Genomic DNA, 10,977 nt, shown 5'->3' with positions numbered 1-10,977 from the left:
TGCCTGCTGCCATGTCCCCACCTCGATGGTCACAGTCACGCTCTGACACTCTAAGCAAGTCCCCTGCAGAGTGAGCTGCCTTGGTCATGGTGCCTCTTTACAGCAGTAGAAAAGTGACTAAGATAGGCACCGGTGACACAATGAGCCCTGGCGTTGGGGGCTGGATCCATGGTTTGACAGAGTCCTCCAGTCCTAGGGTGGACAGTTGGAACTCCACTGTCGTCTTTCTGAGGTCAGGTGCAGTGGATTTTGTTGACACTGCAGTTCTCAGTCATCCCTTGGCAATCCCCCCCTTCAGCTTTTCCGTCCCAGAGCTGTCAGCAGCAAGCTGTTTTGGCTAATGTAGAAGCAACTTTAATTTTCATTTAATTAACTAACTTATTGGGACAGAGGCATACATGTCCGTCTGGCTGGTCTGGAACTTTCTATATAGAACAGGATGGCCTTGAACTCACAGAGATCATCTGCCTTTGAGTGCTGGGATTAAAGGCGTGGCCCACCACACCTGGTTTCGAAGCAGATTTCCAATCATGTTCTTGAGAAATATTACCGGGTGTGTGCAGCTACTGCAAGTTACTTTTAGAAGCCTGAGGACGGTCAGCCCGCCAAGGGTTTTTGTACAGATGGAGTCATCCATCCCCACAAAACTCTGTACTCTTATCAATGGGACAGGCTCAGAGAGGCTGGGTTATTTACTAAAGTCACACAGCTGACAAGTGCCAAAAGCCCAAACTTGAGACCCTCCTCAGCCGCAGCAGCAGCAAGCGGTGAAATGCAGTGAGGCGTCTGGATGGTGTACTGAGCGGCTGCCCCTTCTACAAGGAATTATCAAACAGCCAAGGCATGGTGATCCTACCTGTTTGGGTATCTGCCCTTAACGCGGTCCTCCTTAGGAAGACATACCCTGCATCTCAGGAATGCCCACACTGTCCACACTTGGAACTTGCTGCCCTTGGTCCCAGTGCTCGCCCTGGAGACATTGCTAACGGGCCGTGGGGTGCTCATGTTCACTAGGTCCAGGCTTTCCTCCCCAGTGCAGTTACAGTCTAAGTTCTGTACTGTCTAACAAAGTTGTGCGCGGAGGAACAAATCCCCAGTGTGCATACTGAAGTGCTGGTGCGACTTCAAAACCGAGGTTGTCGTCTCATTAACATTAATTTAAAATTAAGTAGCACATATGGGTATTGGCTAAGGTTTGGACAGGGTGTTTCTAGGAGCCGCTGCAAATGCCCAGGATCCTAGGACAAAATCCAATTTCTCCCCAGAAGAACCAATCGGGTGTCACAGCTCATGTTTCCTCCCATCGGTGGCCTCATCTGCCTTAAATCAGTCCCTTTCCCTCTCCCTCCCCGTCATATCGGGCAGCTGAGAAAGTGAGTAAGCCACTCTCCGGATCATTTGCCCATGATGATCTCAAGTTGAACCTGAGTTTAACCACAGCAAAATGGACTAAATTATTTCCCTTCCCATTGTTTGGGGGAAATGGAAGCAAGCCTGTCGTGACTTCTCCTGCGGCACTCTGTGACAGAGGGTTTGCGTGCTGTTGGGCAGGGGGAAAAGCTGGGCGTGTGTTGACAAGAGTCTCCTGGAGGAGCCGACCAGTACCTCAACTGAACGATTTATCCTTCGTTGAGATGTTTCCAAAGTGGGAGATGGAGTGAAGCAGTGATTTGCCGATGGGCAAAAAGTTAGTATGGGTCAAACTGATTCTCTGGCACCCCTGGGCAGGGGCCTAGCCCGCCTCTGTGGGGGCCTCTCACCATCCCTATAGCAACACGGATCTCCGACTAAGCGGGAGGCAACACTTACACAGGGCGATGTCGGAAGGTTCATAGGCGTAGAGACGGTTTGAGTATCTTCCGGTGATGTCTGCCCTCACGGTCAGGGATGGGTCTGCAAAGACAGAGAACAAGGATGGAACACCTTTGCTTCCAGGGAGCCTGCAGTGTGTGTTGAAGCTGCTGTGCCCGTGCCCCGTGGAAGAAACTATGTCCGGCAGTGTGGCCCCCGGCCTGTCTTCTGCTACCGGACCCAGGAGTTCTCACCCGAGCAGTGTGGGGAACAGTAAGGAACATTCAACAGCGGCGCAGTGCCGCTCTGGAAAAGGTTTCGAACCCTGCCATCCTATCTAAGCGCCCTGAAAATCGGACGGTGCATATTTTATGGGGTTTCGTTGTGAAAGCGCAGTATTCTTTACTACAGAACTACCGTGAGATTTTTAAGCGATTTCCTTGCTCCTGATCGGCATCCCTAAGAACAGCCTCAGTAGTTGGATAAGGCTGGTATTTGGTTATGATTATCCTCCAATGAGGGATTTGAAAGTGAGAGATGGAATGATGTGATTTGCTGGGGAGGGGAGGGGCTAACCTGGGTTAGATATTCCCTCTTTTTGTTTATTTTCAGTATTATTTTTTGTTTGCTTATTTGTTTTGGACAGAGTCTCATTCAGTAGCCCAGGCTATGTACATGAGGTTGACCCCATGACCCCAAATTCATTACAATTTTCCTGCCTCAGCCTCCTAAGTGATGGAATTTTAGATCTGAGCCACCATGCCCAGCTTATACAGTGAAACCCAGGACTGGGTGCATCCTGGATGAGCACTCTGCTGAGTGAACTATGTCCCGAGTCTTCTTTCTTTCTTTAAACAAAACAGTGCACGTCCCTAAGCACAGCAGGGTCAGATAAATACATAAGGTACTTTCCACTTTTATTTTTTAATATTTTGTGGTTAATCAGCTGCATTTAAAAAAATACAGATTTACGAGTTTTCCCTTTTATCTCTTCTTAAATGTCCCTCTAGGTTTAAATCCATCAGTCAAGCTGAGCATGGTGGTGTATGCCAGTAGTCTCGGCACTTGGAGCCGGGAGGTAGGAAGATCAGGGGTTCAAGGTTATTCTTGGCCACATAGAGAGTTTGGGGCTAGCCTGGACTACATGAAACTGTCTCAAAAAGCAAAAGACAACAATGAAACCCCCAAACAAATACATTCATTCTGTCATATTTTTATGTAAGTTGAAATTATGTAATTAATGAGAAAAAGATACTTTAAAGGTGTGGCACATCCAGAAGAACAGTAAGGGAGTATGGAGAAGTATAGACACTTTTGTTTTGGAAGGGGTTACTGAGGGGAGGGGTGGGACTTGATGGGAGAGCATTTCCAAGTACACTCAAGGCCCTGAGCTGGACTCCTAAAACTGGAGGGGGAGGGCGATGAAATGAATGTCCTCAAATGGGGAAGACGACATTGAGAACCAGCTGGGTGTTTGCACTCTGTCACTTCCTGGAGGGGACTCTCTTTGTCACAGAATGTCAGGCCAGGACCAACAGACAATGAATTACCAGAAGCAGAGATTCCTTTGTTCAATAGACTTAGCAATGATGCCTCCACATGAGAGAATACAAAGACCCAGTTAACCTTCCTAGTAAATTAACACAAGGCCTTTATACACATGCTGGTGCACTCAGACTACCTGGAGGCTCTTAAAAACCATGGCTTCCTACAAGACCCCTAGAGAACCTAATCGCTGGTCTGCGACACAGCCAGGGCAGCTGTGTTTTCCAAACCTTCATGGGATTCTAATCCTCAGCCAGCAAGGAGAACCTGTGAGCTTCACAAGTTAGTGCATCGGGATTAGTACTATGGCTGAAGGCAAAAAATGCTGATGAATATGCTCAGAGACTTCCAGGAGATTTTCAGAAAAGTCCCGTCTAAGGCAGAACTAGACAACCCCAGATTGCACCAGTGTTCAGACTCTTCCACAAGTGAGCGCTCTAGTTCAGCCCTTCTCGTTTCCCCTATCACTCGCTTCTCTCTGCCCTGATTTTCACTTTTAATGCAAGCTTTGATGGCCTATCCAGGCTGCCCACTTGATGAGCTCTGCTAGGCAGTGGCCTTAATTACAGTTTAAGTGACTATGACTGGTTAAAGCCAGACCTCATTTATTTATTCAGCCATTCAACAAACACTGAGAGCCTCTCCCAGGATCACACTGGGCTTGTATGGTGGGCAGAAACCTGTAGCTCATACAGCATCCTCCAATAAGGACAAAGTAAAAGCTGAGTAACTGATAGGCAATGAGGAAAACATGGCCCTGCCTTCACAGATATGCTTGGAGCAGAAGGTGGGAAGTAAAATGAGCAGAGGAGGAAAGAAGCATTTGGGGAAATAGTACTTTACACTTTCGGATGAAAGTGTATTGCGAGACTTAGCATTATCCTGCCCAGAATGCCAGGCCCCTTGTTAGAGGTCAGTGACCTTGCTTGTAGTGAAGTGGTCGCTGAGGTTGGGGACATAGATGGGGAAGTGTGATGATGGAGGAGACAGGATGTGGCTGCAGCTGCATAATCTCCAGTGTGTCCCATGTCGCTGGAACCCCACTTACCCACAAACAGAATTCTGGGCACATACTGGCCGTCTGGAGAAAGGTGCTTGTCTGTCGTTTCGTACTGAGATTAAAAAAAAGCAGAACAAAACAAAAAGCTGTTTGTTTATTCTTTAGATATTTTCAAACCTGCCAGTGCAAAAATGTGTCTGTTAAATCTTCCTGGAACTAGAAAGGGCACTGTGAGCAGTGAAATACAGTTATTATGAGAGGGCGGGGTTTGGAAAGGGTTATAGACTATACAAACAGAAGGCGAGCTTCAGGGAGGAGCAAAGAGACTAGTGGGGCTGAGGCAGCAAAAGCAGAGTGCACATGAAAACGCCACGGTGGAGGAGTCCTTTATTTTGTCATATCAAAAATGCCACAGTGGAGTCCATTACTTTCCAGACTCCTTTAAAAACTAACCAGAAAAGAGAATGTGTCTCGTACTGTGCCATGGGCCTAAGGCCCTGCCAGGGAGTCTCTTCTGCAAAGGGTTCACAGCACAGACGAGAAGACAAGCATCATAGAGTGGAAAGAGCAGCAAGTGATACAGGACAGGAGGAAGCAGCTAACGGATATGATACTCAAAGAACAGAACGACTCAAGGAGGAAGACTTGGGGTAGCTGTGATTGGATGGGTAGGAGACCATTGTCCTAGAGTAGAAAACATGGAGGGCTGGTGATGAGGAAGTGAGGCAGGAGGTATGAAGCTAAAGTCCAGGACGCATGGGCATACACAGCAGGAGCTTTCGCCCATGGAGAGAAAGAAGTGACAGGGACCAGTGAGCCAGGACTGGAGGGAGATGGGCAAAGGCATTGATGTGCAAAACACAAAAATCGGTTACTATAGCAACACAGAGATCCAGACCACTGAAGAGTATTTTTCAGACAAGATTATTAATTACCACATTACAACATAAGTGCGCCACATAAATTCCTAAGAAAGAGGAGGAGGATGTGGCCCAGGGTAGAATATTCCTCGGCATGTGCCAGGGGCTGGCCTCAATACCAGCAATGCAAAATTTTCAAAAAAAAAAGGTTATTAATTAAGTAAAAGGTTTTTGGCTTCTCATCTGTGAGATGGATACTTGGAGAAGATTCTAGTTAATGCAGCATGCCTGAGGTGCCCAGAAGTGAATCAGACGAGGCACCCAGAGGAGATGTGGGGGCCGTGAGGGGAAACTTACAACCAGTGGCACCCAGAGGAGATGTGGGGGCCGTGAGGGGAAACTTACAACCAGTGGCACCCAGAGGAGATGTGGGGACCAGGAGGGGAACTTACAACCAGTGGCACCCAGAGGAGATGTGGGGACCAGGAGGGGAACTTACAACCAGTGGCACCCAGAGGAGATGTGGGGGCCGTGAGGGGAAACTTACAACCAGTGGCACCCAGAGGAGATGTGGGGGCTGTGAGGGGAACTTACAACCAGTGACACCCAGAGGAGATGTGGGGCCGTGAGGGGAAACTTACAACCAGTGGCACCCAGAGGAGATGTGGGGACCGTGAGGGGAAACTTACAACCAGGTTGAGGAGAACGAACTGCTCTGCCCACTTCTGGATTTCCCTGCTGTCAGCGAACACCTTCTTTAAAGCTGCGACACAGGAGGAAAGTCATGGAGCATTTCCCCCAGCTTTGGTTAGAACCCTGATTTTCTGATGTCCTCTAAGATGAACAGTGTTTTACATGCAGTACCTACGTTTGCCCCTCGGGCAAATGTCATTGAATGACTACTTTGTAGCTGACATGATTTTATAGACTAGGAAAAGTATCTTGAATAGAAAAGCACACGCAACCTCCAGACTCCACATGCTCATGTAGGCATTGCAGCATAAACCAGTGCATGCTACAGATGTAATTCCATGTATAGGTACATCCATAGGGGGAAATAAAGTGAACAAAGGCTTGAAGAGCTATTAATTTGTCATGGCAGATCTCTTTTAAGGGGTGCTGCTGAGGTCAGAGAGTGGTTAATCTGGGGGGCAGATTGCCCAGACTATTGGAGACAGGTCGCTGCAGGCGGAGAGGGCTGTGAGAGCAACAGCCTTGGTTAATAGGGATGAGCTGCATGAAGGCAGGCTGGGTAGACTGGGAACAAGGGGCATGACAGGAAAAGAGAACCATGCGCTGGCTGGATGGGGTCCAGCCTTGAAGGCCATGGCCAGGAGTCCGGGTTTAATTTTACTCGTCAGGAGAAGCCATTGGGGCACATGAGTGAAGGATCTGATTTGTGGTGCACAGCTTCAGTCTGGCTTCCGTGTAGAGGGCCGACTGGTGTGTTGAGAGGTGACAGTTGTAGTATCGTGGACAAGGTGTGATGTTGGCTTGCGCTAAGGTGCTAGCATTGAGGGAATAGGAGGTGGTTGGGTTTGGGCAAGAAGGGCTGCCTAATACACAGAGGCCAGCGGGAAATGAAAACACAGAGCCTCTTGAGCCAGAATCACTAAGCGAGGACAGTGATGGGTTTACTACACCAAACGTGGGGAGCCCATGCAACCATGCGGGGTGCATGTCCGTGAAGCTAGTACTGACTGGAGATGTTTTAACGGAAATCCAGTGGTATTCGCTGATGTGTCGGATGGAAAAAGTTGGGAGGAGCATGAACCCCAGTATTTCTTACTCAAAATGTGCACCAATAATTAATTCAAAACATGGAAACATTCACATTTCTTTTTAAATGTTTTAAAATATTCTTTCTTGTTCAAGAGTGCTAGGTTCTAGGAATGTATAGATAAGTATCCAAACCCTGACCCCATGTAGAAGCCTCTAAAAGAAATTTAGAAGAATGGATTACCTTGACTATGTGGACACTCGTCCAAGTGATGGATGATCATCAAGGGTCTGTTGCTGTGAGAGAGACAGGAGATTGGGTGTTTAATAGGACGCCACGAACAACTGATAGGCATCACTAGATGGCGCTCATGAGCGACTAGAAGGAGCTCCATGTAAGCAGTGGCCTTACCTAGTCTTGGATTTGTATAAGGCTTCTTCATAAGTCTGAGTCCAGATGAGTTGATCGCCCCAACCTAGAACAAGAGGAGTTGGTATCTTTAAATCCATCACAGTCTCAGGCTCAAACCTGCTGAAAAGTAATGGTAAAGACCCGGATAATGTGGACTTAGTAAAAGAACAAAAGTCTCAGAGCAGGGAGACCTGTTTACTAACTATGTTAAAACTAGAAAAAAAAATCCCTGAATATCTTCAGCGTACACATTTAATACCAAGAGTCAGGGAGTCCTTATGAATTAAGTTGCAGTTGGGAGCCAACAAAGAGTTGACTTCTACCTCTGGAGAGGGTCTGGGGCAGTTTGGGCCGAGAGTCCTTTGGGTCCTTTTTGGCTCCTGGTTTGACCGTGGTGTCTTTGGCCAGAGTATAGGAGAGGGCCACAAGGAGCAGGAATGCTGACATTGAGATTTTCTCCATGGCAAATCTACACGGGAAATAAACAGAAAGGAATTAGAATCTCCAGAGTGCATCACCACAGTGGAGAGCTGCGGGACCCAGGTTACACTGAGATAAGACGCGAGACAGGAGCAGAAGGCTGCCTTCCACACGATGAGGAGTTTCCCTGGAACACTTACTGTGGGGTCTACCCATCTATGGCCCACCTGCCATCACCATCTCCGCTTTCCCTACCAATGAATATATATATAATCTTTGTTGTATCTTATCCTTCAATAGAACAATAAATATATTTTAAGGAAATATCTAACTAGGTAGATGTATATACTCTGCTGCTAAGGAAATGCACATTTAAAAGTTATACTAAAAAAGCATAGTACTGGTAGGTAATTTGGGGGTAGCTCTTTCCCCCCTTCCCTGATTTCTCACTATGTAGATGAAGACTCTACAGTTCAGAGAGATGGAAAGATTTAGGGCATGAGTTCAGAGAAGAGGTGCTGACTTCCATCTCCCCTCCCTGAGACAGTCACCTGAAACAGACATCTTTACCCTTACAATGAGATGGACACATTGCCCTTGAGGAATGGATGTGAATAGCATGGTCACATTCTTACTTCATTTAGGGCATGCGAGCTTCGCCTGAGGGCTGGAGACTCATTCCTATTCCCTAATGGAGGATCTGCTCAATGGTGTTAGCTATGCATTGACTGAGACACACAAGATGGACATTCTTTGCCCTTGTCTGGGCCTGTGTGGCAGGGAGGGCATCCACCCCAGTGCACAGATGTTTGCGGTGTTGTACGTGACAGAGAGAAAAAACCCAGGCTGTTTCTTTGTTAAATTCGCTTTTCTCCCGCTCTGGTATTTGACAGTTAATTACTGGGGAAAGCTGTAGCAGATGATCAGGAATAGGGCTATAAATGACAAGACGTGTGTGTGTGTGTGTGTGTGTGTGTGTGTGTAGCAGATGATCAGGAATAGGGCTATAAATGACAAGACCCGTGTGTGTGTGTGTGTGTGTGTGTGTGTGTGTGTGTGTGTGTGTGGAAAGGAAGGCCAAGTTGGTCGTGTTTCACGTCACCTGAAGTACCTATGGGCCATACCATGGGCTGCTCTAGACTTCAAATCTGGTAAAGCCAAATGCTAAGGCTGCCCAGAAAGCCGAAAGAACTACTGTTCATCTCTAGTACTGGTATAGTTCTGGATTAAGTCAGTCTACAAAGGAAGCAGGGTGGATCATCCTTGTTTAAGAGCTCTGAAGAGGGAAGGTCCTCATAATCTGTGAGCTTGAATGGGAACCTTTGCTAGACATTAGATGATTAAAAAGAAGTCACTTAGTTACCAACGCAAGTGAAGGCTTACATTAAACTGGCCAACTGTTATCCAAGTCATAGTGCACAGCCACACAGTGGCTCAGAACAGACAGAAGGTAAAGTTGTGCCATAATGTTATACATTTCTACATTCATAAGGATGCAGGGATGCTAATCATGATTTGTATCTTCTAACATTCTGCAATAACAACTTAAGCATACTATAAGCTATCAATACCTAGCAGCTCTCTTAGTGTCATGACTTCTGTTTAATATTTAAAATTGGATAAGGTGCCTCATGAGAGAATTATTGTATTTCTAGAATACAAGCTGGTTCAGAAGTATGGATTAACTTCTTTGACTTTATCAACAAATATTTGAATATATTATTTGTCTAATCACTCACAGATATCAAAAATATAAAAGTAAATTGGTGACAATGTTCTGTATTTAGTCCGTTGTCAATTCCTGTTGTACACATGGCTCTTGGGACTCCTTGCTATTGCTCTACAGATTATGGGTTGGAACTATTGATATGTGCATTTTATGGCAGGATGCATCAAGGAAAGCTAACATAATACTGCTGTACAAACATCCCGCTCTGGTGACTTTCTGGGATTCAGTACTGAGTCTTCATGATGAGAACAGTCTGTCTGCAAACATTCTACTCTACAAACATCTTCACAAACCCCTCAAAGCCCACAGCACCCATGCTCAAAGGCATTATTGCAGGACTGATCATTTGCAGGCCCTCTCCACCCCCAGGCCGCTGATCCTCTGGAATTGGTGCATTTTACTGTCATCCCTCCCCATCTTGTGTTAATGAAGGTCCTTGCTGGAGGTTTCAGTGACTCTTGCTGGTGCTTCAGAAAGTGCCCAAGCCCCCTCTCTGACAGTCCTAAAAACTGCAGAAGCATAAAGCAAACTGTTTCCTGATTTGCAATAAGATATTCTTCGGGGGCAGACTGAGCTGATTTTCACAGTGGAGGAGCCTGTGACCTTTGGGAGAGGAGCGGGGGCTGACCCAGGATTTCCTGCACTCTAACCCAGGTTTGAAAACTCTTGAGTTCACCCACCCACTCACAAACCTCCAGTTTCCTGAGGAGGAAAGCGTCACACTGCACCTAGGCAGGAACATGATACTCCGCTACTTTAGCCAAAGAAAGGCCCCAGCAAGCTTCTGCAGGTTGGCTGACACTCTTTCCAGAGCCTGCGTCCTGCCTGGGAACGTTGCTTTGATCTTGTCGGTTGACTGTCCGCAGCTGTGCGCAGCTGTGCGCAGCAGTCCAGAGCTCAGCTCTAGCAGGTGCAATGCAGGGCTATTGTGAGTTGACTTACCTGAGCTCCCCACCCTCCTGCTTCGTGTGAGCTGCCCGGGTTGCTGTCCAAGCTTCTGAATGTGCCAGCGGAGCCCTGAGCCTCTATTTATGGGCAGAGCACACCCCAATCCCACCCACTAATCCTGTTTCCTCAAGCTGCTAACTCAGAAGCAAACTTTCCTTCTCCCAGGCAATTGTCTTCTCCGAGTTACAAAGTTCTCAGATTTAAAAGCAATCATAGCAAAAGCTTTTTTTCCTTTCCTTTCCTACTTTCTTTCTTTCTTCTTCTTCTTTTTTTTTGTAAGTGTACTTTTTTGGTGAAAGTATTATTGTCAGTAGTTTTGGAAAGCTGGGCAGTGTGCCAAATCCAGGTAAGCTTTAAATGAAGACGTTTGATTGGGCTGAAGGTTGATTTGTCTGTATGTGATTGGATGGAAGTTGTGGTTTATAGATATTCATTTCCTCCCTCCTGGGAAGATTGCATTTATTTAGCTTAAAAAAAAAAGTGATGATTCACAATTCTAACCCTTCTTATAATCAAATAACTGGCCCTGCTCGATTACGATACCCATGATTTT

The 10,977-nt window shown here is 46.7% G+C and overlaps 1 protein-coding gene across 1 annotated transcript in view; it reads right to left on the bottom strand.

Annotated features, from left to right (window-relative positions):
* Positions 1–10,666, bottom strand: part of Agr2 (anterior gradient 2, protein disulphide isomerase family member) — an 11,166-nt gene extending 500 nt beyond the window's left edge. The window contains exons 1-7 of the mRNA XM_028878404.2: positions 10,419–10,666; positions 7,651–7,796; positions 7,328–7,391; positions 7,160–7,212; positions 5,886–5,959; positions 4,385–4,448; positions 1,810–1,893 (exon numbers count right to left, since the gene is read on the bottom strand). Of these exons, the coding sequence (XP_028734237.1) occupies positions 1,810–1,893; positions 4,385–4,448; positions 5,886–5,959; positions 7,160–7,212; positions 7,328–7,391; positions 7,651–7,789 (478 nt within the window). The 5' untranslated portion in view covers positions 7,790–7,796; positions 10,419–10,666. The remainder of the gene's footprint in view (positions 1–1,809; positions 1,894–4,384; positions 4,449–5,885; positions 5,960–7,159; positions 7,213–7,327; positions 7,392–7,650; positions 7,797–10,418) is intronic.
* Between the last annotated feature and the right edge of the window lie 311 nt (positions 10,667–10,977).

The sequence above is a fragment of the Peromyscus leucopus genome, chromosome 14 (assembly GCF_004664715.2).
Source record: "Peromyscus leucopus breed LL Stock chromosome 14, UCI_PerLeu_2.1, whole genome shotgun sequence".
Classification (NCBI taxonomy): Eukaryota; Metazoa; Chordata; class Mammalia; order Rodentia; family Cricetidae; genus Peromyscus; species Peromyscus leucopus.
Note: the sequence above shows the minus strand (reverse complement) of the source record. Positions and strands in the feature narration are given on the sequence as shown.